The 25,199-nt window shown below is 46.2% G+C and overlaps 2 protein-coding genes across 4 annotated transcripts; both read left to right on the forward strand.

Moving 5' to 3' along the window:
- Nucleotides 1–6,057: 6,057 nt before the first annotated feature.
- Commd3 (COMM domain containing 3) lies at nt 6,058–9,760 on the forward strand. Its single transcript, XM_090319014.1, has 8 exons — nt 6,058–6,217; nt 7,638–7,749; nt 7,851–7,914; nt 8,008–8,042; nt 8,396–8,456; nt 8,546–8,602; nt 8,693–8,752; nt 9,557–9,760. The coding sequence occupies exons 1-8, from the start codon at nt 6,079–6,081 to the stop codon at nt 9,614–9,616; spliced, it is 588 nt and encodes a 195-aa protein (XP_090175140.1). The 5' UTR covers nt 6,058–6,078; the 3' UTR covers nt 9,617–9,760.
- A 1,288-nt stretch (nt 9,761–11,048) lies between these two features.
- Nucleotides 11,049–19,875, forward strand: Bmi1 (BMI1 proto-oncogene, polycomb ring finger). 3 transcript variants are annotated; one of them, XM_090319013.1, is made up of 11 exons: nt 11,049–11,257; nt 15,829–15,959; nt 16,233–16,329; nt 16,774–16,829; nt 16,919–16,969; nt 17,219–17,327; nt 17,406–17,445; nt 17,830–17,928; nt 18,266–18,346; nt 18,430–18,568; nt 18,651–18,743. In XM_090319013.1, the coding sequence occupies exons 2-11, from the start codon at nt 15,848–15,850 to the stop codon at nt 18,656–18,658; spliced, it is 792 nt and encodes a 263-aa protein (XP_090175139.1). In that variant the 5' UTR covers nt 11,049–11,257; nt 15,829–15,847; the 3' UTR covers nt 18,659–18,743. The 3 variants fall into 3 exon arrangements, with proteins under 3 accessions (XP_090175139.1, XP_090175137.1, XP_090175138.1); XM_090319011.1 differs by having other exon boundaries at nt 18,430–19,875; XM_090319012.1 differs by lacking the exon at nt 11,049–11,257 and adding an exon at nt 15,144–15,167 and having other exon boundaries at nt 18,430–19,875.
- Nucleotides 19,876–25,199: the final 5,324 nt, after the last annotated feature.

The following is a 25,199-nucleotide window of genomic DNA, read 5'->3' on the forward strand; positions in this document are numbered from 1 at the left end:
CTCAATTTTTTGTAGCATTGTTCCCCATTGTATTTTGTTTTGTCGGGGGGCATGAAATATGAATTCGATTGAAAATCACATGATAACCACAATTAAAATGCTAAATTCGTAAACAGTATTATTTGAATTCTGTACATATTTCAGAACATCAAAACACTTATCAAGGTCTTTTGCCAAGTAAGCTCTCTTCAAATCTCACTACCCTGAGCCTACCCAGGGCCTAGTGCTTGAAACTTAGGGCCTGCATATACTAGGCAAGCACTATACCATTCCTGGCCTCTTATAGAATATGAATTTAGTTTAAGTGTTTCAAATGGGTTCAAGTTATATCTGTTTTAACTCAGATCATCCTTTACACATGCAACTTTCATTCTGGAATTCTTCATTTGATAAGTGGGTATCATTATAAGCCTTGCAGCTTATAAGCAAGGACAGATTTTGGTGAGAAGAGTATTCAAACTCCTGTATTCTTCTCATTTTGTTTATAAAATTTAATCCCCTTAAACATAGGTGGTTGTATATTTCCTAAAATTTTCACATTTTAATATGCAAATATCATGCTCTCAAAATACAAGCTTAAACAAGTTGCCTCTGTCAATAATATCCCAGAGTTGTAGGCCCAGCTCTTTGCTGGAATTTATGTACCAGCTCAATCCCCCCCCCCTTTTTTTTGCCAGTCCTGTGCCTTTAACTCAGGGGCCTGAACACTGTCCTTAGGCTTTCTCAAGGTTAGAACTCTACCATGTGAGCCACAGCACCACGTCTAGCTTTTTTCTATGTATGTGGTACCGAGGAATTGAACCCCGGTCTTCATACATGCTAGGCAAGCACTCTACCATTAGGCCAAATTCCCAGCTCCTCAATCTATACTTTTTAAGACATGAGAAGATAATGGGAGAATGAATTCAAAATCCAAAAGCAAAGAAGGAAGAGAATCTGTTAAATGTTCTCTGCTGTTGTAGTCTAAAAGCAGGCTCCCTTGAAATTGATTAAATCTAGGACCAGACTGTCTTCCAGGCCTGTTAGTGTGATGCTCAATTGAATTCTGTGTAGCTGTGAGAATCTCTCTACAATGAATGTGTCAGAGAAAATCAACACTAAATAAGCTACCTGTGAAAATCAGCCTGCCTTCTTTTCTACCTTTCTTGGTCTTTTTCCTTCCTTCCTTCTGACTTTCCTCCCTTCCTCCCTCTCTTCCTTCCTTCTTTCCTACCTTATTTCCACTCACTGTTCTTCCCCTCCCCCTCTTTAACATATTAACAGTATAAAGGAAATCTCTATACATCAGGGAAAATTGGATACTTTTATTAAAGTAAACTTGTTTCAATTTTGTCTGTGCTTTGTTTTATCTTCTTACAGCTAAGCAGTGGGTCCTTTTGGTTAATATCCAGCATGGTGGTATGCTGGAAAGTCAAATGTTAAATTTTGCAATTTAAATAAACAAAAAACCTCAACTTGCTGCTGAAGGGCTAACTATATAGGTAAGATTTATTACCTATAATCTCAGTCTGATAGAATCTGTTAGCTGATAAGCCAGCTCCTGATTTTGCATCAAATCACTGGTGATAGAGATTAAAAAATGATTTCTGGAGTAAACTCATTTATTACAATATGGGCAAATGATAAGTAAATGATAATCACTGAAATCACTGGGAAAATTCCTATTTCATATTTGTCCATGTATAAAACTTCCAAGACACATAATCTAACCTGTTCTTTTCCCACTGAATGAACAGTCCCTTGATAGTTTGCAAAAATACATTTCTTTTCATTGCCTTTTTACAGAGCAGTTCTTAACTTCTTTAGTGAAGACTTCACAACTCAAATATCCTCATGTAATATTAATTGCTCTGATTTAAAAAAATAAGGGATTAAGCTTCTTCAAGTCATTTCAATATTACATTGCAGTTATAAAGTGAAGATATACTTTTCTGATATGTATCAATCCATCTAAAACTACAGATTGGTTAGATACAAAGATATGGCTTGATATGTATGTATGTTCCTATCATTTTATGGTTATTCTTAATAATTGTGGCATGATACCAAAGATGAGCACTCCTGAAATTTACTTCAGAAATACAAATTTTCTTGCAAATATCTTGATTATACCATTTACCAGTTTTAAAGTTTAGTAATATTAACATCCTTCCTTCAGAAAATGCTTAGAGATTTATTTTTAATAAAAACTCATTTTATTAGTAGTATGAGAATTTAACCTTTAAAACTTACATTTAAATATTTATTTTTCTTATAATTCTATATTACATAGTTTATATTTCCCTGATAGAACTATATGAAGAATAAAACCTTTAAATAATACATAATAATGAAAATGTTAACCAGAAATTTAACTATTCAGTTATCCTAATGTCTGGAATAAAATGTCTTAGAGAAAAATGCAAACTACTCATGCAAACCATAAGCACATTTTTAGGTGTGTGTTTTAGAGGACAAAGTATCATTGATTTTTTATTCTTATGGCTCCTTTTTTTTTTTTTTTTTTGGCCAGTTCTGGGGCTTTAACTCAGGGCCTAGGCACTGTCCCTGGTCACTTTTTGCCCAAGGCCAGTACTCTGCCACTTTGAGCCACAGTGCCACTTCTTGCTTTTTCTGTGTATGTGGTACTGAGGAATCAAACGCAGAGCTTCAGGCATGCTAGGAGAGCACTCTACTGTTAGATTACGCTTCCAGTTTTTTAATGTAATCAACACTTCACTTTTCCTCTCATACTAAGCCAGCATCAATTGAGAATTGCATTTTTATTCTTAAATACACTATAGAGACTAAGCTATACTATGTGAGATAAAAGGTTCTGTTTTCCCAAATTAATTCCTGTATTAAGAAATTCCTGTAGAAATTATTTTGGTTATATGTTCAATTTGAAAATAAAACTTTGTTGTCCCCTCTTAAATAGCAAATGTAGTATTTGACCATGTAGGTGACAGAAGATGCACATGAAACCATTGAACTCTGACCATGCATGAGCAAAAACCTAACCATCCATATCCTAAGTTCCAAATTTATACCTTACTAAGATATTACCAAAATACATATGTTCTGATAAACTTCACAGAACGCTTTTGTACCTACACTATCAAAGGTCATTATAATACAGTTACTGTTACTTCTAAATTGTCCAAATGTGCTTTAAATAACTTAAACACTAAATTTTATCTCTATCAATTAGTATATCAAGGTTTTAAAATAACCATTAAAACCAGTAGTAGAGATTATAGAGGGCATTTTCTTCTATATAAGGAGCTTTGACATGTGTTTAAACTTTGTAGAAAATGGCAGGTGTTTGATGGATAAGAATAAAAGATATCCTCTATTGTAGAGAATGGTAAACTTTAAATGTCTTACTGACACTTAGTATGTTGGAGTCTCCTTTTAGATGAGCAATAAATTCAATCCAAGGTAATACTTTCCTTCTCCTTTGCACAAAAGTGTTTATGTACTCTAAAAAGGAAAACACTGTAAATTCATAAAAGTAACAAATGTAGCATTAAGAAGGCCTATGGGAAAAGCTGATCACAGAGATCCAATCTATTTTAATTGTAATCACAAAGCAGGGGCTAGTATTATGTTGCTTTCTTTAAAAAGAAAAGAAAACAACCTAAAAGAAAAGAAAAACCCAAGCCAGCTCAAACGATACAATGTATTTGAAACTCTTTAACACTGGTTAAAGGGATACATTTAAGGCTACTTCTAGTTCTTGAAGTAACTTCTAGAATCTCAAGTTTATTAGCACAATGTGCCTTAATATCTACATTTAGAAGAAAGATATGTTATAACATGATGTTTGAATATTGTTATTTTTAGCTGGACATAATTGTTCTTTACAAAGTCTCTTTGAGGTCAAATTTAGATTACTTTGAATCTACAGGATTTTCTTTAAGTTTAATGCAAATACCTATGCTGTTTTCAGTGATCAAAGCAAAACAATTTAAATAATGCTCTTCACACTTACCAAAACTATGTTTATATTCAGTTTTCCTTACAACATAGAAGACATTGGTCTATGAGTACAACCAAGAAAGGCCACATCTTAGTAAACAGGTCTTTTAAAAATCATACTTCTGTGTTCCAATGGCTTGTCAAAGAACACATGTTCCACATTCAAACAAATACTTAATCCAGATCATTTTTGAGAGAAAGTTGGGCTGAATGTACTATAGTAGGTAAGTGCAGTTTGGGGGGGGAGATCACATGAGAAAGCACTGTGATGAAAACTTTAGTGTGACCTGGAATGTACCCATCACTTGGGCCTAACACATACATATATTTAGGCAAGAAAAGAACAAATGTTCTGTCAGAGAAAGTACTTGCAAGAGAATAAGGTGACACCTATTGTGGAAACAATTCTTGTGAATTTTCTAACTTTTATGCCCACCTACTCAAAACCACTTCTGTTTACTTTTCTCTCTCCAAATAGCATTTCAAAACTTATGTTCAGACATCAATGCTTCCCCTTTTGGCATTATATTAAGTAGGACTAGGTATCAACCGAAATTCTTTGAAATTCTTTCAAAGGATGAACACACAGTTTTATGCCTAGATCATGAGGGTGTGTAATAAACATTATGAGCTTGGTGGTTATGAATATTGTTTTAACATTTAAACAGTTCTGCCCTGTGAAACATGCCCTGTGTAAATCAGGCGTCTTGATTTAAAAAAAAAAAAAAGTATGAACTTCATGTTCCTAGTGGCTAAAAAGAAAGAATTTAGAAGGAAAGTGAGAGATGGAAAGACAAAAAAAATGAAATGATTAATAGGTGTTTGTTTCATAAAGACCCTGCAGAGACTTTCTAAAGCTTTCACAAGTGTTTGGAAACTTCCCAGGCAGGACGGAGTAGACTTAAGTCAACTTGTTTCTGATGCTAAATTATTCCATGTTGGGGTCCCGTTGCGTTCACACCCCGGTGCACGGTTGTTGAGTGTATTAACCATCTTTTCCCCCCCTCCACCCTCCCAAAAAAGCACCTAAGTTAGGACACGGAAGGGAATGTTTCAGGGTAGATCTGACTTGCAGGTCATTTCCCCTGAAGAGTTTTCACACGTTCCTTCTTCCGTGGCCCTATCCCTCCATCCTTCACGACCTTCCCTTTCCGGGCTCGCCTTTTCAAGTGCTTGTCTGTCTACTTCGCGACTGGAAATTAACCATGACAGCAGTGGGGATAGAAATAACAATAATAATAGCAATCATCATCATCATCATCGCTTGTTCTCCAAGCCACTTCGTGGAAATAGAGGGGAAGCGAGAACTTCACGCAGGATTTAGAGCGTTGGAGATCTGGGTATCCAAAACCACCGCCGTCGGCCTCGGGTCCGGGAAGACCTCGGCGATCCCCTCCGCACTTTCCCTGAGCTGACGAATGCATCTCGCGTGGAGAGGCCGCTGGCGAACACCGTTTCCCCCTCCGCGCGCCTCGGCCGCGGCGCCCACGAGCGCGTGGAGTCAGCCAGGGCCTCGTGCAGAGCGCACGCCACCTCGGCGTCCCCACGCGCGCGCCCCGCACCTGTGCGCACGCCCCGCCGCGCACGCCCCCGGCCTGACAAAGGAGCGGCGACCCCCCCGCCCCCGCCCCGGTCACCCGGCCGCGCCGCGGGCTTCAGCCCAGGAGTTTTCAGGAAAGAAAAGAGCAAGGAAACAGAAAAGCCAGACAAAACCCAGCCCGGCTCGCTCGGGACTCCCCCGCGGGGCCGGGCGCGGGGCTCCTTCAGGAGGCGGGGCGGAACCCCCGCACCCCCCCTCCCCACGCCCGCCACCTCCCCGGGGGTGCTGCGGGGGACCCAGCGGGAGACGGCCGGCGGGGAGCGCGTCCACAAAGCGCCCGGGTCCACCCTCGGCCCGCGGGAGGCGAGACTAGGGGTGGCAGGGGGGAGGCGGGGAGAGGATGGTGGCGGGGGCGCGGAGGCGGTGGCGGCCGGAGACTCGGGCGAGGGAGGCCCCGCTGCCCGCGCCGCCGCCGCCACCGCCGCCGCCGGGAGCGGCGTGTGCGCGCGGCCGCCTCCGCGGAGCGCGCGCGGCGCGTGTCACGTGGTGCGCGTGTCGAAGGTCACGGCGCGCTCACAATGGAGCTCTCGGAGTCTGTGCAGAAAGGCTTCCAGATGCTGGCGGATCCTGGCTGCTTCGACTCCAGCGCCTTCACGCTTCTCCTCCGGGCGGCTTTCCAGAGTCTACTGGACGCCCAGGCGGACGGGGCCGTGTTAGGTAAGCACTCGGCGCCGGGGCTGAGGCGGGCCTGGGCGGGCGGGCGCTCGCTGGGAGCCGCGAGCCGGAGCGAGGGAGGCCAGCCCCGGGAAGAGGAAGTCCCCGGGCTCGGCCCTGCGCTCCGGACGGGCTGCGGCGGCCGAGCTCGGCCGGGACGCCGCGGGGCCGAGGCCGGGGCCGGAGCCGGGCTCCGCCGGGACGCGCCGGGGCCGGGGCCCAGGGCCCAGGCGCTGCCGGGATGCCGCCGCGCCGGGGCTGAGGGTCGGCCCGGACGCCCAGCCGACCCCGAGCTTTGTTCTGTCCCCTCTCGGCACCTGCCCGGAGACAGCCACACGTTTCTGGCCCGGTTCCCCCCCCCCCCCCCCCAGCCTCTTTGTTCCTTTGTAAAGCCCTGGTCCAAGTCTTACTTGTGGCCTAAACCTCCGAGGTTTGCAGCCCGGTGGGACGCAGCTGCTGTTTTGACACTTGCACTTCATCTGGGGAACTCCCTGCCATGCAGGCTCCCCGGACGGGGAGAGCAGGGGTTTAGTGTCGGCACTCGTACTGCGTTCAAAAGTAGTGACCGTTTGCAATTTAGGGGATATCTCCAGTTCCTCTGATCGCTCCAGCCCGTATTTTTACACCTTCAAACGGGATGCATAATGCTTTGTTCCGCCCCAGTTATTAGGAGATAAGTGTCTTAACCGTTCTGCTCGGTGATTGCAGAAGGCAGGGCCAACATGGATTGAGGACACATTTTTTTTTTAAAGATAGGTCGCTTTTAAATAACTTTCTGAAATATAAATACTCCAACAATTCAAATTTTTTTTCCTGTAGTGCCATCCACTAGACATTTGTACAAAAAGTATGAAAGTGGAAGTTCTTCAGGCGCAAATAGTAACCACCACCTGGTTTCATCTAAAAAAAAAAAAAAGGTGGCTGTCAAAACGTGACAATATTGATAGAATATAAAATAGAAACTTCAAAGCCTTAATTCTTGCCTCCCTTCCACTATCCCTGGTATATTCCTGCCCATGGGGTGAATTGCCTGAAAATTGCATGACTTTCAGAAAGTGAATGTTATCCTAAAATTTGCACCATGTAAAAATATGTGTCTTCAAACTTGCCTTTAAATTGATCCCACCCACCCAGTGTTTAAATTGTTGTCTTTTTCTTGAAGACCTTGTTTTTTAAAATCAGTAAAATATGAATGCAAAATAAAAAGGTAATTGAAAACATTAACAGAAGAATTATTGATGTGTTGTCTTCCCTACTTTGTAGTTAACCTTGTTGCTCATCTCATTTACTTACAATTGACAATGCTTAGAATTGCATTCTTTTTTTGTTATCTTGTAACAGGGGCTTTAGTCCAAATTAAAATGCTATTTTTAAGAAGAAAATAATAAAAGATTTATTACCATTAGCAATTAATTTATTTTAGATCATCCAGATTTGAAACATATTGACCCAGTTGTTTTAAAATATTGTCATTCTGCGGCTGCAACTTACATATTGGAGGCAGGAAAGCACCGGGCTGACAAATCCACTCTGAGGTAATGGGTTTTATTAAGCATCTACTTTCAAACACTTATCTTTATGATTCCAATTTCAGTTTTAATGTGGAGACTAAACTTTGGCTTTTCATCCCTTCTAGCACTTACCTAGAAGACTGTAAATTTGACAGAGAGAGAATAGAACTGTTTTGCACGGAGTATCAGGTTACTTTAAATTAACAATTACTAGTTTTCTTCCATTCACTTTGCTAAAATGTGTTCCTCTCTTTTTCACTTCTTGCTTTTTTTTTTTAACAGAATAATAAGAATTCCCTAGAAATCCTACTGGGAAGGTGAGTATTATGTAAGCTGTCAAGCTGAGGCCCTTTAATTTTACACTTGCAGGTATGCATAGAGAGTGTTTATGTGAAATACTGCTAGTCTGTAAGTCCTGAGATCCTGACTTAATGAGAGCTAAGAGCAAGTGAAACAATTGTACTTCAGTGATTTGTTTTTAAACAGACATTTATTGAGATAGTTTTAGATTATGGTTACTCTTCCAAACATGAAAGTGAAGCTTAATAATATCTTTACTTCAGAATGGATTAAAATAGGGGTAGGGGATGGAAGGGAAATGCTGTTTTTACTAAAGAAAAATGCTGTCATTTTCTGTAGCTATTAAGTGCAAAATTATTGTATGTTTCAGTATAGGCAGATCTCTCCCTCATATAACTGATGTTTCTTGGCGCTTGGAATATCAGATAAAGGTAAAGTTTAGCAAACTTCTCAGTAAGGTTTTAGAGAACTTTTTAAAAAAGTTAAGAGATTGATATGCATGTGCTGTGTGTTGTTTTAGACCAATCAACTCCATAAGATGTACAGACCTGCATATTTGGTGACTTTGAATGTAGAGGTATGTATAAGATGACCTATGCCTGTGAGATATAAAATGAAATCTTAAATATCCTTGATTTAAATAAATAGTCTTCTTTTTCTTCCCTAGAACACTGATTCCGGATCCTACCCAGATATTAGTTTTAGTTGCACCATGGAACAATTACAGGTACAGTATTAGGATCTCTGAATATGCTTGTCTTTTATCATTTGTGTTCAGAATTAGGCTATGGAAAGTTTAAAAGAAAAATTATCTCATCATCTGTCAGGTGAAGGATTTAAAGGGAAAAGCAATATTTTCACATAGGCTTCACTTTTGACCTAAAGATGTTGCTAGTGGTCTGTTATTTTTTTGTTCCTTCTACTTAAAATACACTTCACAGTGAGGTAGATCCATCCACTAAGATAAAATCACAGATATGAAAATACCTTTCCTTTCACAAATTTGAGTAGATTTTCAAACAGTACAAATTGACTTTTTTAGAAGGGAAAGTAAATTTAAGACTTTAACTGCCAGTGGAGAAATTGAATACTACCCTGATGGACATGCCAACAAACTTTAATGGTCATTTCTTCATCAAATGAAGACATTTAGTTGAAAATGAGTTTTTCGAAGATATGTCCTACGGAGTCATCTTAAGTAACTATTAGTATAACTTTAAACTTTTACAAAATGTGTATACAGCACATTCACTAGATGTGTTAATTCATTAGATGACTTAGGACATTTAATTTAGACACTACTTGCCTGAAAAAGGAGGATTCCCTTAGAGATCAAGTTTCAATCTGTGGTCATAGTTGATTCGAAGAGGAGGTGGTTTTAACCTACAGCGGTTCGTCAAAGCTTCAAATTCTAGAGAACGTTACATTTGCTGAGAGAAAGAAAAATGTTCTCCGGATTTAATTTCCTTAGAGCTTCTCAAACTTGGATACTTGGTTCCACGCTATCCTAACGTTTGGTGCACATTTGTAGGACTTGGTGGGGAGACTCAAAGATGCGTCGAAAAGCCTGGAAAGAGCAACTCAGTTATAAGTTGGAATAGCCAAACCTTGGCTGAGACTAAAGGAGAACCACCAGTGCCCAGCCTCTGCCGGACCGTCCCGCGAGCCACCCGGACGCCCCATTTCTTTCTGCGGGGGGTGGCACATTTCCAGTGTATGCCCTGTTTTAACGCTCGGGGTTATTTGTGTTGCACGTGAACCCCCTGTCGCGTGAACTGTGTCTCCCGTTTGGATCTTTGTCCAGCCCCATTAAAGACAGTGTTGCGCCCGGCGGCGGCGGCATTTCGTCCCGAGTCTGTGTAGTGATTATTACTTGGAGAGCGGAGGTGGCTGCACGGAGCCCTGACTTTGAACACCCGCCTGTTCTTCCTCCGGGCTGGAGGGAGGGGGGGGTGCGCGGTCCCGGGGGCCCCGGGGCTCGGGAGCCCCGCGGCGGCCGCTACCTGCGTCCCGGGGGCTCGACCGCCCGAACCCCGCCGCCCGCCGGGGCTCGGAGCGGCGGCGCGCGCGCGCCCCGCCTCGGCCGCGGGGAGGCTGGGGCGCCCTGGGCGGGCGGGCGGGCGCTGTTGTTTCCGCGAGTCCAAGTCGTCGGCCGCAGCCCGTGGGGCGGCGCGGGGTGTGGGGGGCCGGGCGCCGCCGTCGGCGGGGGGCCGGTGGGCGCGCGCGCGGCGGGCAGGGCCGCGCCGGGCGGGCGGGAGAAAGGAATAACGGCGGCGGGGGGCGGGGGGCGCCGGCGCGCGGTGCGGGGCCGGAGCGATCCCCGCGCCGGGAGCAGGGTGGCGCGTGTGGCCCTGTGGAGAAATGTCTGGGCGGCCGCGCCAACGCCGCCGCGGCGCGGGAGGGGGGCGGGGGGAGGGCGCGCGGCGCGGAGGGGAGGGGGCGGCCACGGGCCCGACTACACCGACACTAATTCCCAGGCCGCCCTTAAGGAATGAGGGGGAGCACGTGACCCGGCGGGGGGGGGCGGGGGAGGGGGCGGGCGGACTCCGAGCCATTTTGGAGCCGGTGTCAGTTTCCACTCTGCCTTCAGCGGTGCATTTTTTTTTCCACCCTCCCCTCCCCCTCCTCGTCCTCCCTTCCCCGCCCCCCGCCTCTCCGCCCGCCCGCACAGACGGCGCCCCCGTCCTCCCCCCACTCCGCAACTATGAAATAATAATCGTAGTATTAAAGGCAGAGATCGTGGCGAGACAATGGGGATGTGGGCGAGGGAGCCCCGATCCGGATTAGAAACACCTCCCCGGCCCGCAGAATAATACCGCTCGCGCCCCCTCCGCGCGCGCCCTCCCCCGAGCGCGGAGCGGGCGGCGGCGGCCGAGGAGGAGGAGGAGGAGGAGGAGGCCCCGGAGGAGGAGGAGGCGTTGGAGGCCGAGGCGGAGGCGGAGGACGAGGCCGAGGCGGCGGCGGCGGCGGCGGCCGAGGAGGAGGAGGAGGAGGAGGAGGCCGCAGAGGAGGAGGAGGAGGAGGAGAAGGAGGAGGCCGGGCTGGGAGGCGGCATGAGCCGAGCGCGGCGGCCGCGGCTCCTCTCGGCTGCGCTCGTTGCCCATTGACAGCGGCGTCTGCAGCTCGCTTCAAGATGGCCGCTTGGCTCACATTCATTTTCTGCTGAACGACTTTTAACTTTCATTGTCTTTTCCGCCCGCTTCGATCGCCTCGCGCCGGCTGCTTTTTCCGGGTACGTAGGAGGCGAGGCGCCTCCGGGACGGGGCCGGGGGGCGGCGGGGGCCCGCGCGGGGGTCCGGGGCGGCCGCGGGAGGACGGGGAGCGCCCCCCCCCTCAGCGCCCGGTCCGCGCCGGCCGGAGGCGCTGACAGCGTGGGCGCCGAGCCCGCCGCCCGCCGCGGGCCCCGCGCCGCCCCGCGCCCGCCCGCGCGCGCCCCCGCCCGCCGCCCGCCGCCTCCCGCGGCGCCGGGACCGACCCGCAGCCCGCGCCGCGCCGCCGCCGGCCGCGCTCGGCGCCGCTCCAGCCGCCGCCGCCGCCGCCGCCGCCCGCCGGCCCGGCCGCCTCGCCTCGCGCGCGGCCCCGCGTTTGAGTTCCTTTCTCCCCCGAGCGCCGCTCCGCCGCCGCGCGACGCACATGGCCCGCGGGGAGGACGCGCGGCGCCCCCGGCCCCGCAGCCCCCCGGGCCGCCGCGCCCTTTGTTGAGAGGCGGCCGGGGCTGGAACCGGGACGGGCTCCGGGAGTCGGGAGCGGCTCGGGTCCGGCGGCCGCCCCCCTCTCCCGGAGAGAGCGCCCTGGAGGGCTCTGAACGGCCGGGGAACGCCCCCATCTTATAGGGACGGGGTACGGGGGGGGCGGCCGTGCCGCCCGGGTGGGTGTTAGTCCGGAGGGCCCCCCCGCCACAATGTTATTAACTTAAGTTGGAGGGGACACTTGTGTGAAATCGGATGGCTCGTAAGATGGCGGTTCCCAGTGGTTCCCCAGGTCTGGTGCGTTTCTGTGTGGGAATGGTCGCGTTTTCCCAGGTGGAATTTGGGGGGGATCCTGGACAGGGGCTCCGGACGTGCCGAGGACCTGCTCCCTCCCAAGTGGGCATTCCACGTTTGGAGCTTCCCCCCCCCCCCTTCTTCCAAAACTAGGTGTATCCGTGTATGTGGTGAAGATGGTGTCTATGCGTGAGTCTGATGGAGAGTTCCTTTCTCTCTACTTCTTTTATTCCCCCCCCCACCTTTTGGCTTTTGCCCTCGCAAAGACGACACAACTTTTCTCTCTTCTGTGGGACGACACACTCAGACGCGCCCATTTCAGTCCACCACGTTTTATAGGTTTTGCTGGATGTCAGCACAGGTCATGTGGTAAAAGGATGCTTTGGGGAAGGAGCACTAAAAAAAAAAAAAAAAAAAGTTGATTGCTTGTGTTTACCCAGTCATTTAGGCTTGACAGCGATGGAGCATGATCTTTTCCCCAGGGATTTACAGTTAATAATTGGAAATAAACAAGTAGAGAGACTTTGATCATTCCCAGTTGCAATAAAAGGATTTAGTGGGCTTAGTGGTCACGGTTCAATATCTGAAGGAGAATCGTGTATTAACCCCTTTCCCTTAAAGTAGGCAAAATTTTCGAGTTTATCTATCTAAAGGCAAATGTTAAGTGAGTGGTATGCAAAATGTTAGGAGTGGTTGAGCCCGTAAATCATGGGAATCTTAACCTCCTCCAACCCCCAAGTTTTGGAAATACTCAGTAAGCTATCCTGAACTGGCTACTTAGGGATGTAAATGGTTGACAGTAAGTACTGTTCTGAGCATTCCTAGGAAGACTGAGGTTTTAGGTAGATCGGCCAGTGCTTATGAGTAGAATTTGTCAGAGGTTGATTTTATTAGTAAAATCATATAGTTTTTATGCTTGAGTTCGTTCCCATACATCTCCCCCAACATGACTTCAAGAGATGCTTGTAGTAACTTACTGGTGCAAATTATAAACTCAGTAATAATATCTTTAAAGCCATATGAAAGACACTGTGTGCATGTATATCAGATAAGTTTTTGTAAGAAAATTAAGCATTTAAGTGTGTTTGGCAAATTTATTAATACTCCCCCACTAAGTTCTGGGATATATGTCAACTATCTAGACAGGCAAAAAAAAAATATTCTCCCCATAGTCAACTCCAAATTTACTCAAGCTTGTATTGAGTTCTGAGCCCTAACTGAGGTTATGGAGTTCATTTGCATTTCTTAGATTGCTGTAGTCTTGCTGATTGTTAACATAAGAACTTGCTTCTGTTTTCCTTCATTTTGACATCTCGGGTGTTAGGCCTCCAACTAAAAACTGACAGTAAGCTATAATATCAAGTTTCAACAATTGAGTATTTTCAGTTGTAGGCTACATTTTCACTGGTTTGTGAGTAGTTCTGTGTTAGTATTTAGAAGGTTTTCATGTCTAAGGTGCTATACATTATCTCTTAAACTTTATCAAGCATGTCAAGCATTCTGGAAGTCTTCATTAAGTTGTCAGTACTTCCCAATAGGATTTTAAAAAAGTTTACAAGGAAGTAACAAAGTGACATTTATTAGTATTGTAAATGATGTAGGATTGTGACTGGATTCTTCTCAGGGAGTTGTGTGAATTAAGACTTGAGATGAGTTTGAAAGGGTTTTGGTCAAGTACGTGTGACTTAAATGTTCAAAGTCTTCTGGTAGATAACCCTCCATTGAAGCTTGTTTTCTGAGTTAGTATTTGTGTTTGTGTAGTGATAGAGAAGAAGTAAAGGCAGCTGCTTTTGTTGGAGCCCTTTGGTGAACTTCAGGAGCAATGGTGTGAGTGGGGTGTGCTTTCATAGGCAAGCAGTACCACCTTGCTGTCTTTCTAGGAAACACCCTGTGGCTTCACAAGGAGAATTTTCTTTAAGCATGAAGATTAGTCTTTGGTCACCAGTAGTAGCAATTAGATTTATATATTACATTTCTTAGGGCACTGCTTCATCTTCAACTTCTTGGCTACCTCCCCTAGGTTTATGTTAATGTAGATTGACTGTATAGCTCAGAAGTAGTAGTCCAAGACAACAGGACTTACACTAGACCTTTTCTGCTTGAGGTAGCCACTTACCACTGTGGTCACATTAATAAGAGAGGCTTGGTTTTATCTTTGGCCACTGTTTTAGTAGTGACTTCTTAATTTCACTGTTAGGTAGGTTGTTTGGCATTTCCCTCTTCAACATTAAAATTTCCTAAGAATAAAAACCTGAAATACATCTTTGCAAGTTCCTAGAGTTCCATTCAAGGCACCCTTGAAGATGTGCTTCAGGCAGGTGTGTAGAAGCCCCGTCTTATTTCCAACACCACCAGACACCAAGTAATTGATTTCCGTGGAGGTCCCCTGGTGTATTGTTGCAGACAGCCCCACCTTGACTTTCTGGAACCTACACTATCTTGGGGGTGTCAGCTCCTCGTGTGGCGGTTAGTGTGGAAGTTTGGTTGAGGGGGAAAAAAAAGGACATTTGTTTTTCTTATCATTACTCTGGGTTGACAAGGTGTTGGGCGTGAGCTGGTCACATGGTTCTTTCCGTATTGTCACTGTCCCACCGATTCGTTTTTCTTGCCTCCAGCAGTGTTTTCAAACAGAGCCTCGCCCCCCCCCCCCCCGCCCTTCTGTAGTAGAACAGATTTCAGTTTTCAGCCCTTCCAAAACCTGTGTGTGGCTCCTCTGCTCCACCTGGGACCTGTAGAGCGGGAAGCTCCGAGAGCTCCGGGTCAGCCCCGGCTGTGCGGCTCGAGCCTGGACAGCTGGAGCTCAGTGCACGCTTGGCAGTTCCCAGAAAGATCCCGGGTGAACACGGCGACCCCGCCGCGGTTAGCGACGGGAGTCGACGCGTTTCCTCCGGCCCCCGGCGGCGGCCCGGGGCTGGGGGTCCCCCTCCCCCGGAGCTGCCCGCCCGCGGGGCTGTGGGCCGGGCCCGGGCCCGGCGGGCCGCCCCGCCCCCGCGCCGCGCGCCCGCACCCACCCCGCCCCCGCGCCGGCCCCGCCCCGCGCGCCCCTCCCCCGCCGCCGCCGCCGCCGCGCCGCGGCCCCTCCGCCGCCCCGCACGCCCGCGGAGGCTCCGCGCTCGGGCCGGCTCCGCGCGGAGTTGCAGCCGTGGCCGGATGCCAAGTGTAAGTGTAAGTTGCTATGGAAACCTCGACCGAGGCGAGTTCCGAATCCCCGGCGAGACGCCGCCCGGGGCGCCGCCGGACCCGCCCCTCCATCCCGGCCCCCCGGGCGTCCCGGCCCAGGCCCCAGCCCGCCCGCGGCCGGCGCGAGGTGCGGCTCCCGGCCCGGCACCCAGCCCCGGAAATGCCAGGGATGCAGCCGCGGCCGAGAGCGTTTCCCTTTGTGTGGCGTGAACCCCGTCAGGTTCTGGTTGCCTGACCGTCTAAAAGCCAGACCCCGGAGCCGGCCTCCGCGCGGAGCCGGAGGAAGTTTACCGCGAGTGGAGACCGGAGCCGGCCCCGCGGAGGGGAGCGGCGGCCGGGAGGCCCGGGACGCGGGGAAGAAAGAGACCCGACTCCGCCGAGCTCCCAGCCCCCACCCCAGACCTTCCCGTCGCCCTCCCGGGATGGCCTGGAGGCCGGAGTCCATTTAATTGGATCCCCCTTCAGCATTTCAGTGGAGTTTATTCAGATCCGGTCCGTGAATTCCATCTGTGGAAAACGGGAGGGTAGTCCAGCTGTGCAGCGTTTCACGCGTTGTTTGGGGGACGCACAATGATTTGAAGTTGGTGATAAGCTTGAGTCTTTTTCTTGGAATAATAGCAAATATTTCTGTGTCTTGCAGGATCCTTTATCAAGCAGAAATGCATCGGACAACCAGAATCAAGATCACTGAGCTAAATCCCCACCTAATGTGTGTGCTTTGTGGAGGGTACTTCATTGACGCCACCACCATCATCGAATGTCTACATTCCTGTAAGTCCTCAGTCTGCTGTTGATTCCCTCCGTTCTTGACAAGATTGGTGCAAAGTGAAGGGAGTTGCTTTTTCCTCTTGTGCTTGGTGACCTTTGGGTACTACTTATTACAAGTAATATGTCAGTGTTTTCAAGATACTGACTTGTTTGGTTTATTTACTTGAAGGCACCATTTGCAATTCACCACCTTCATTGTTGTGATTCTCAGAACATCTATTTTAATGCTTGTTTCTGATCTCAAAACTTTACATGTTCTTATGTTCTTACTTCTAGTCTGTAAAACATGTATTGTACGTTACCTGGAGACCAGCAAGTATTGTCCTATCTGTGATGTCCAAGTTCACAAAACCAGACCGCTACTGAACATAAGGTAGGAGATTTGGTGGATTCCTTATTTGTGTTACTAGAGTTGCATAATTTACTCTCAAATCCCCACCTGATGTATGTTCTTTGTGGGGAGTAGGCATCTATTTTTTTTTTTGCCATGTTTAATGGTGGTCATATTTACACAAAGATCACCATTACAGTGATTAGGACTTTTATAATTTGCTTAAAGCTGACAGACAATACATTTTAAAGTGTTTACATGTTTTCCTCCATTGTGTAATTCATATTAGCAAGTGTATCTGACTTGAAAAGCATATTGAGTCAGCATATGTTATTGGTGAATATAAAGTATGTTTCTGCTCATGTGAAATAATAATAGAGAACTCTTTCTCATATGTGCAGTATACCATCACAGTCAAAGATCTAACAGCAGATCATGTTTAGTTTTTTTTCCATGTTAACAAATTTACTTACATTCTTTTTTCAGGTCAGATAAAACACTTCAAGATATTGTATACAAATTAGTTCCAGGACTTTTCAAAAGTGAGTAACTTGCTTAAATGAATTTGAAAACAGTATGCATTGGTTTAATATGCTGTACCTTAAGGTTTAAATCTTTTTCCCTCTTTCAGATGAAATGAAAAGAAGAAGAGATTTTTATGCAGCTCATCCTTCAGCTGATGGTAAACTTTTGTGGTATTGGGTGGTGGCATTTTATTCAGGGAAAGATAACCTAATTCAAATGCAATTGTGCTCTTATTAATATTGGGTGGTGATAGAATGCCTGCCTGTCAGGCCTAATTCTCTGGATTTGATTTGTAGCACCATTAAAAAAGATACATGTATTGGAATTAAAGTATCCTTTACATCCTCCTATAAAAACAATATATGTGTAATGTTTTAGAAAATTGAATTTTGAAATGTCTTTATAGCTACCAATGGCTCTAATGAAGATAGAGGAGAAGTTGCAGATGAAGATAAGAGAATTATAACAGATGATGAGATAATAAGCTTATCCATTGAATTCTTTGACCAGAACAGGTAAATTGTTTAGACAATCTATGGTATGTTGGTATATTTATTAGATACATTACTTCACCAGTAAATTTTGTTTCATAGATTCGATCGGAAAGTAAACAAGGAGAAGTCTAAGGAGGAGGTATGTTCTTTGTTACAAAAATCTAAGTCTAGATTTTATGAGGAGCAATGTTTGGAAGAAGATTCAGTTCAGTAGGGAAAAAATGGGCCTATTTGATGCCTAAAAGAATCTGCAAACACTAGTTAATAATTGCCATTTATTTTGTGTTGTTATTTTTAGAAAATATTTTACATAGCTCATGCTTTAATATTCTTACAGGAATATTAGGAACTTTTTCATTTAATATTTGTAGTAATACTAAACTCAAGGTATAATTAGTTGAGAGTGTAGTTGAGTTTGATTTTGGTATTGGTATTTTTACCAAATTTAAGAAATTGAATTGAATTTTTTTTGTCTGAGAGGTAAGAATTGAAAAAAATTATTTTTGTAAATGTGTGCTTATAGGTGAATGATAAAAGATATTTAAGATGTCCAGCTGCAATGACTGTGATGCACTTAAGAAAATTCCTCAGAAGTAAAATGGATATACCCAATACTTTCCAGGTACCTACTTTATAGTCTTCATAAATATTATTAATTTACAGTTTAATTTTGACTTTGGGGGTTCTGAACTCCAAAACAGCAATAGGAAAAAAAACTTTACATTTAGTACATAAGTCATCTCAAAATATTTTGGAAGTGTTTTATGCTATGAAAATAAATCCTTTAATAGTTTTCAGAAATATTTTTCTCTTACTTAAAATTTTAAAAGGAGACTTTCTTTCCCAAATAGTTGAAGAAAGAAAAAAATTTGGGGACATTTTGGGATCATATTTAGATGATTAAAACCATATAGATTTGCCTTTTCTTTCGTCACAATAATGCAACTATATTTTAATAGATTGATGTCATGTATGAAGAGGAACCTTTAAAGGATTACTACACACTAATGGACATTGCCTACATTTACACCTGGAGAAGGGTAAGCAGCTTAGTTTAGGTGACTGTGACCAAGTGCACGCAAAGAGTTAAGAATGACTTTTTTTTTTCTTTTTAACTATGTAGAATGGGCCACTTCCTTTGAAATACAGAGTTCGACCTACTTGTAAAAGGATGAAGATGAGTCACCAGAGAGATGGACTGACAAATGCTGGGGAACTGGAAAGTGACTCTGGGAGTGACAAGGCCAACAGCCCAGCAGGAGGTATTCCCTCCACCTCTTCTTGTTTGCCTAGCCCCAGTACTCCAGTACAGTCTCCTCACCCTCAGTTTCCTCACATCTCCAGCACTATGAATGGAACCAGCAACAGCCCCAGCGGTAACCACCAATCTTCCTTTGCCAATAGACCTCGAAAATCATCCGTAAATGGGTCGTCAGCAACTTCATCCGGCTGATTCCTGAGACTATGGAGGGAATGATTTTAAAACCCCGATTTATATAGATATCTTCATGCCATTACAGCTTTATAGATGCTAATACATGTGACTATCGTCCAATTTGCTTTCTTTTGTAGTGACATTGAGTTTGGCTATAAAAGATGAACTAGATGTGATACTGATGTGGACGTTAATGGAAAAGAAAGATTGTTTCTGTAAAGAACTGAATTCTGGGAAGGCAGGCAAGATCTTCTTCCTGTGTGTCAGGAAAGAAGTGAAGTGGTTTCAGTGACCATTGTTTGAATTTGGAAATACTCTGCAGTGGATTGAAGCATTTGGGCCATAGTTTGTTAATGTCAGTTAATGCCTACATTACATTTTCCTTGATTGTTGTTTGTTATTATGCTGTTTTGTGAACCTGTAGAAAACAAGTGCTTTTTATCTTGAAATTCAACAAACAGAAAGAATAAGCATAGAATAATGCATTCTATGTAGCCATGTCACTGTGAATAACAATTTCTTGCATATTTAGCCATTTTAATTCCTGTTTAATTTTTACTTCTCTGTTGCTACGCAAAACCGATCAAAGGAAAGTAAACTTGTTTTACAATCTGTATGCCTAAAAGCGGGTACTACCGTTTATTTTACTGACTTGTTTAAATGATTCGCTTTTGTAAGAATCAGATGGCATTATGCTTGTTGTACAATGCCATATTGGTATATGACATAACAGGAAACAGTATTGTATGATATATTTATAAATACTATAAAGAAAATATTGTGTTTCATGCATTCTGAAACTGGTTGTTTAAATTCTCCCAACTGGTTGGACCTTTGCAAACACCTGTCCTTACACTATGGTGAGCCTTACCAGCACAGACTAAACGTAATGTGGAAGTCTACTTTCTAAATTCTGTTCCATTGGAAGCAATTGCCAGGTCATCCCAATTCTGACTTTCCTCCAGTAATGTTTACTTTTCAAATTGATTTTCAAGTAAAGACAATTTTAGCTAAGGCTTATAGAGTGTCTTACTTTTCCATTGGTTATGATGGGATGAATGTGTTTTTTAAATGCATTTTATTAGCACTATAATTCTAAAATTTTTAAATAAACCATTTTAATTCCTGGAAGAAGGCATTTTATCTAAAATTATTTTAATATGGGATATAGTAATTTCCAATTAAGAGTTGTTTTAACAGTTAATGGAATTTGCCTGCTCTTTTGTCTGGAAGTTAGAAGCAATTTATCGTAGCTTCTACAGGTATTTTTAAATCAAGTAAACATGTCAAATTAAAAAATAATCCCATCAGTTTCAGTTTGTGTTTTGCTTTGGTCGGACTTGATGTGTGCTCATCCCTCATCAGTTGTAAGGATGTTTATTCTATATGATTATTGTTTCATGTTTGTATGGGAAATTGTAGCTAAACATTTCATTGTCCCCCAGTATGCAAAAGAAGCACAATTCTATTGCTTTGTCTTGCTTATAGTCATTAAATCATTACTTTTACGTATATTGCTGTTACTTCTGCTTTCCTTAAAGACTCAGTAAATGTTTTATGAAGCCACAAAATACATATATTTTTATTTTGACCTAAATTTGTACAGCCCCATTGTATGTGTTGTTTCTAATTATAGATGTAAAATGAAATTTCATTTGTAATTGGAAAAATTCAATAAAATATTCATTTAGAAAATAGCAAAGATCTTTAATAAAAAATTTGATATGAAAAGCACAATGTGCGGGAGTTTTGGAAACGGTATGGGATTATAGCAGGTGAAAGCTGAAGGGATACATTACTGTCTTACAGATGTTCCTAACAAGTACATGATTTGTTGTGTATTGAGAGCCCAGTGAAAGATGTATCTGTTTCTTTACAATCTTTGAAGTAAAAGTTACCAATGTTTGCTAATTTTTGTGAATTTAACTCATTTTTCTAGTCTTAAGTTTTTTCATGATGGACAAAAGACAGCTCAACTTTTTACAATAGACTTATTTTTTTAATGACATTAAAATAATCAGATTTATAGATCCCTTTTCACCACACTTGAAAACATTTCCATTTATTTATTTGGGACAATACAGTTTATCCATGGTCAATTTAAAAATTGCCCAAATAAAAAGTTTTATTCCAAGTGTCTTGGAATAAAACAGGAGAGATTACCATGGTTTGCATTTGTGAATAACCACTGACAGGATTTAAAACATTTGCTAAATTACCACTTTTAAATTCTTAACCCTTAAGAAAACCTCTATCAAAGCTCCTAACTTATCAAAGCAGAATTCTTGTAAAAGTCAGCTTTCAAGTTTGACTTTTGCTTCTCAAAGTATTAGGGTCCAATAACATAAAGTTAGTGCTAACAAGATATTCTACAGCAAATGCCTAAATTGATTTCACAGATTTTTTTTTTTTAGTTTAAATGTAAAAAGGGAAATGCAGCTGGCTGCTGTTGTGTAAATAGTGATCTATCTTGCTTTACACATGCATTACCACCTACAAATACTTTTTGCTTTTTAAATTGCCGGCCGTTAATTGCACTGAGTTGAAAAAAAGTTGCCCTTCAGTTGACTTAACCAGCTAGCCACATTAGTACCTTTCCATTTCCTTAAATATTAGGATCTCAAGAGGTAAAATGAAACTATAACAAAACTGGTAGGAGGTTTCTTTAATAATTCCTTCCCCAGTGTTTGATATTACAGTTATTTGGGAAGTCCTTCACACTTTGTGTAGGCCTCTTGAGGTTTTTGTTCTGGAACCTTGATAGAACTTAAAATACTCACATGAAATGTTATTTTCATTGACCATCAAGAAAAAGGGACTTGATATATCCAAAGAGTTTTTATTATAATCTCTGGGGGAGATGGGATTGCAAAATCACTGTACCTGGAACCCAGTCATAGGATTCTGGGGTGAAGGAAATATTAGATTTTTAATTTCTGTATCTTAAATCTTTTTGTAACCATTGCACAGGGGATGGCAGTCGGAAATTATGCTGTAGTTACACGAAATAGAGGCTATTCTATTTTTGAAACATAGTCTTCCACCTCCCCCCAAATAAAACCACTTGATCAAATTGTGTTAAAAATGACTATACTTCCATCACGTTGGGTTCTGACTGCTTCTAACAGGATACTAATTAAATCCCTTTCAAAAATCTTACGTCTTTAACGTGCAAAGAGCACAAAACCCAACTCTAATATTCAGTCTAGGGTTAGAAACACTTCAGACACGGCTGTTTCTTCTTATATAAAATGAGCACTACAACAGTGATTTTCTAAACTTGCTCAGAAAAAAAAAAAGTTACCCCCACCCCAGCCCCACTGCAAGAATAGGCGAGGTGGGGGGAACTAACCGTAGAGATAGGGTCTAGATAAGAAAGAGAAGGCATTCCACATTCAAACTTCGCAGTAAATCTTGACTTGGGAAACAGTCCCGCGGAGACCTGGTGCAGACGCACGTCTATGCATCTCAAGATCACTCAGACTTTTGGTTTTGAAAGTCTCTGAAAATGTTTACACCAGTCGAGTGTTTCCTGTTTCCGCAGTTCATTTTTTTTTAAAAAAAAAAAAAACGTTTTTCTTCTTTGGGTTCTTGAAACGGATTTCCTTTATTTGCACCAGTTTCTTTTTCTTGGTGTGCGATCCGTGCAGGTCTTTCTTACAGGAACTTCTTCTCATCGACTGTCTTCCTCAAGTCATGGCTCCCACCACAAGTCAGGCATCCCAGGGAGACGTGACTGACTCCAAGATCCTTGTGGGTTCCTCAAAGTTCAAGTGGAAAGCTCACCCCGCCATCCCACGGAGCCCTCTGCACACATCAAGTCACCCTCCACTCAATGAGCTCAACAAAACTTCCTTCGGACCCTGGCCTAGGATCTTCCTTAGAAGAGAGGATCAAGAAACGCCTTTCCAAGCAAGCCGGCGGGGCTGCCCGGTCACCTCCACCCCTGCGCCTGGGGAAAGCTGGGGTCGCCAGGGAGCCCAAACTTCACGCCGTGAAGGTGACTTCAAGGTCGCTGCTGGGATCCAGCTTGAGGGAGGGGGGAGACGACCTGTCGGGGGGGGTGGGGACGGCGAGGGTGCCTGGAGAGAGGGCGTGGACGCGGTCGGGGGCCGGGGCGGCGAGCGGGGTGCAGCCCGCCTTAGGTGTGAACGCTGCGGGGTCGCGCGAAGCAAAGGGGCCCCCGCGAAGACGCAGCGCACGGAGCCACAGAGGAAGCCGAGGGGGCCGAGATGGCCAAGAGTGGGAAGCATCTCACTTGTCCACACACACATAACAGGATGAATGAAAAAGGAAAAAGGAGGTGTGTGTGTGTGGGGGGGGGGTTCTTGGGTTCTAGTGCTTGAAGGACCGGATGCCAAGACTCCAAGCCTGGAGGAAATGACCTGCCTATTCCAGTGGCGCTGCCTTCCTGGCCAGAAGGCCTGTACCCAGAGGATGCGTTCGCGAGGACACGTCCCCACTCCCTTCCATGGCTCCCCGACGCGTGGAAAGCGCCTCAACCTCCAGTCTCAGCTCCGTCCCGCGCACCGAGCTCAGGCCCCCCAGGAAGCCGGTGGCCATTTTGCGCGTGCGCCGCTCGCCCCGGCGCCACCCTCTGCTCGCCACGCGCGCTTCCCGCCAAATTTGAACGCGAAATTGTCAGGCCCTGCAGGGCTGGAGAGGCCTGGGGGCCAAGTCGTCTGCCAGGATCGGAGCCCCTGATGGCCACGGCCTCACCTGGCGGCTTCCCGGCCCCTCTCGTGGCGATTCCCCTTCCCGTCGGAACAATTTACACCGGCAGGGCCGCCCAGCAGCAGAGGCCCGGGAACGAGCCTTGAACCCCGCACCCTGCGTGGACAGGAACCTGACCCAAGCTCCACGAGGCGGGGCATAGCTGGCAGAGCCCGTGGACTCGCATTCTAATGGGCGTCGTGCCCTAGCGTCGCCTTTGTCCTTCTCTCTCCACTGGCTTCCATTCCAAAGTCCTTTTTGCCCTCTTAGCTAAAACAAGGTGTCTTTGGACTTTGCGGGTGTTGTCGCACAGAACTGAAATGAAATACGAATAAATCCAAAGCTTCTAAGGTCTCCGCGGGTGACCTGGAAAGGACAAAGGGAGAGGCCCCCGGCGGTCGAGCGCGTTCCACTCTCTCGGGTGGGGAAACCTTGACGGGGGTGATGGGGTGGTGAAGACTCTGTGGCCTAGAGGGCGGGAGTCACAAGATCTGGCCAAAAGGTCGCCATCTGAGTCCCTGAGATGACGCCTCCATGGCTTCCCGGGCCGGGTGACTCCGGGCGGCCAGGTGCCTTCGTCCCGCCAGCCACGCCGAGCCGGCGCGCGCGCGCGCACGAGGCGCCACCGCGTCCCCTCCCCCAGCACCCCCGCGGCTCGGGCTCCGGGTCCCGCGTGCGCCCTAAACCAGGGAGAGGGAGGACGATCGGGGGTGGGGACGGGTCGGGAGAGCCGCGAAGAAGTGAAAGTGGCCTAAAATGGGCGACGCCAGGCGAGTCCTCTTCTTTCTTTCCTTTCTTTCTTTCTTTCTTTCTTTTTTTTTTATATCAGTGCTGCAGACTGCCAGGAGCCGCCATTTGGTGGCGGATTTCGGTATTTCAGTATCACGTTGTGCTCAACGTCACAACTGGCTTTGCCTACGTGGCACAGTCATTTTTCAACCGCTGTTTTACCTGCCCCCCTCCCCCCCCCGTCCCCCAGCTTTCCTCCTTTGAGGGCCTAGAAGTTCCCCTTGGGATCTCGGGGTGATGACTTTGGGCGGCCCCTCGATTTGGGGACCTGTCCTCGGGTTCCAGCCTTCATCCGTGTGCAAACGCCTGCGTGCTAGGGAATGGGACCCCGAGGGGACCCAACAGGGCATTATGCACCCCGTTTGGTGGAACTAGGGCGAGTCAGAACCCATGGCTTTCCCTCTCCACTATAATGGACATCCCTTCCTCGGCCCCGCCGGGTCCCTCCGCTGGTCTCAGGCCTCACATCTCTCGGATTCAGACAGGAGAACCATAGCTGATCGGAGGCCCCGGTGGGGAATTGCCCACCCGACGACGGGCGGCTCCGCCGGGAGTGTCCCAACTCGCACCCCGCACCTGCCCCTCCGCGGTGCCCAGACGCCCCCGGTCCCACCCCGGGGACCGGGAGCCCGGCAGTCCTTTCTGTGGCCTGCCCGAGTCTGCTGTGCGTTGCGCGGTCTTCGAAGATTGCCATTCCACCCCCGCCCCGCCATAGCGTGACGCGGCGCCCGAGTGGAGAACAAAGGGCCGGGAGGTGAGGGCGGCGCGCGCGGCCTGGCCTCGCTTCCTCCGCTCGGCGTGGCTCCGAGGCGCTTGATGCTGGCCGGCCTGGATCCCCGGCCGGAGACCCGCGCCCTGCGGGGTCGGCGATCCCCGGTCCCCCGGCGGTCCGCGGGATCCCGAGCTTCAAATCCGCGCAGCCCGCCTGCATTCACAGAGGGCCGCCAGGAATTTAT

This window comes from Megascapheus bottae, chromosome 26 (genome assembly GCF_031878675.1).
Source record: "Megascapheus bottae isolate mThoBot1 chromosome 26, mThoBot2.hap1, whole genome shotgun sequence".
In the NCBI taxonomy this organism is placed as follows: domain Eukaryota; kingdom Metazoa; phylum Chordata; class Mammalia; order Rodentia; family Geomyidae; genus Megascapheus; species Megascapheus bottae.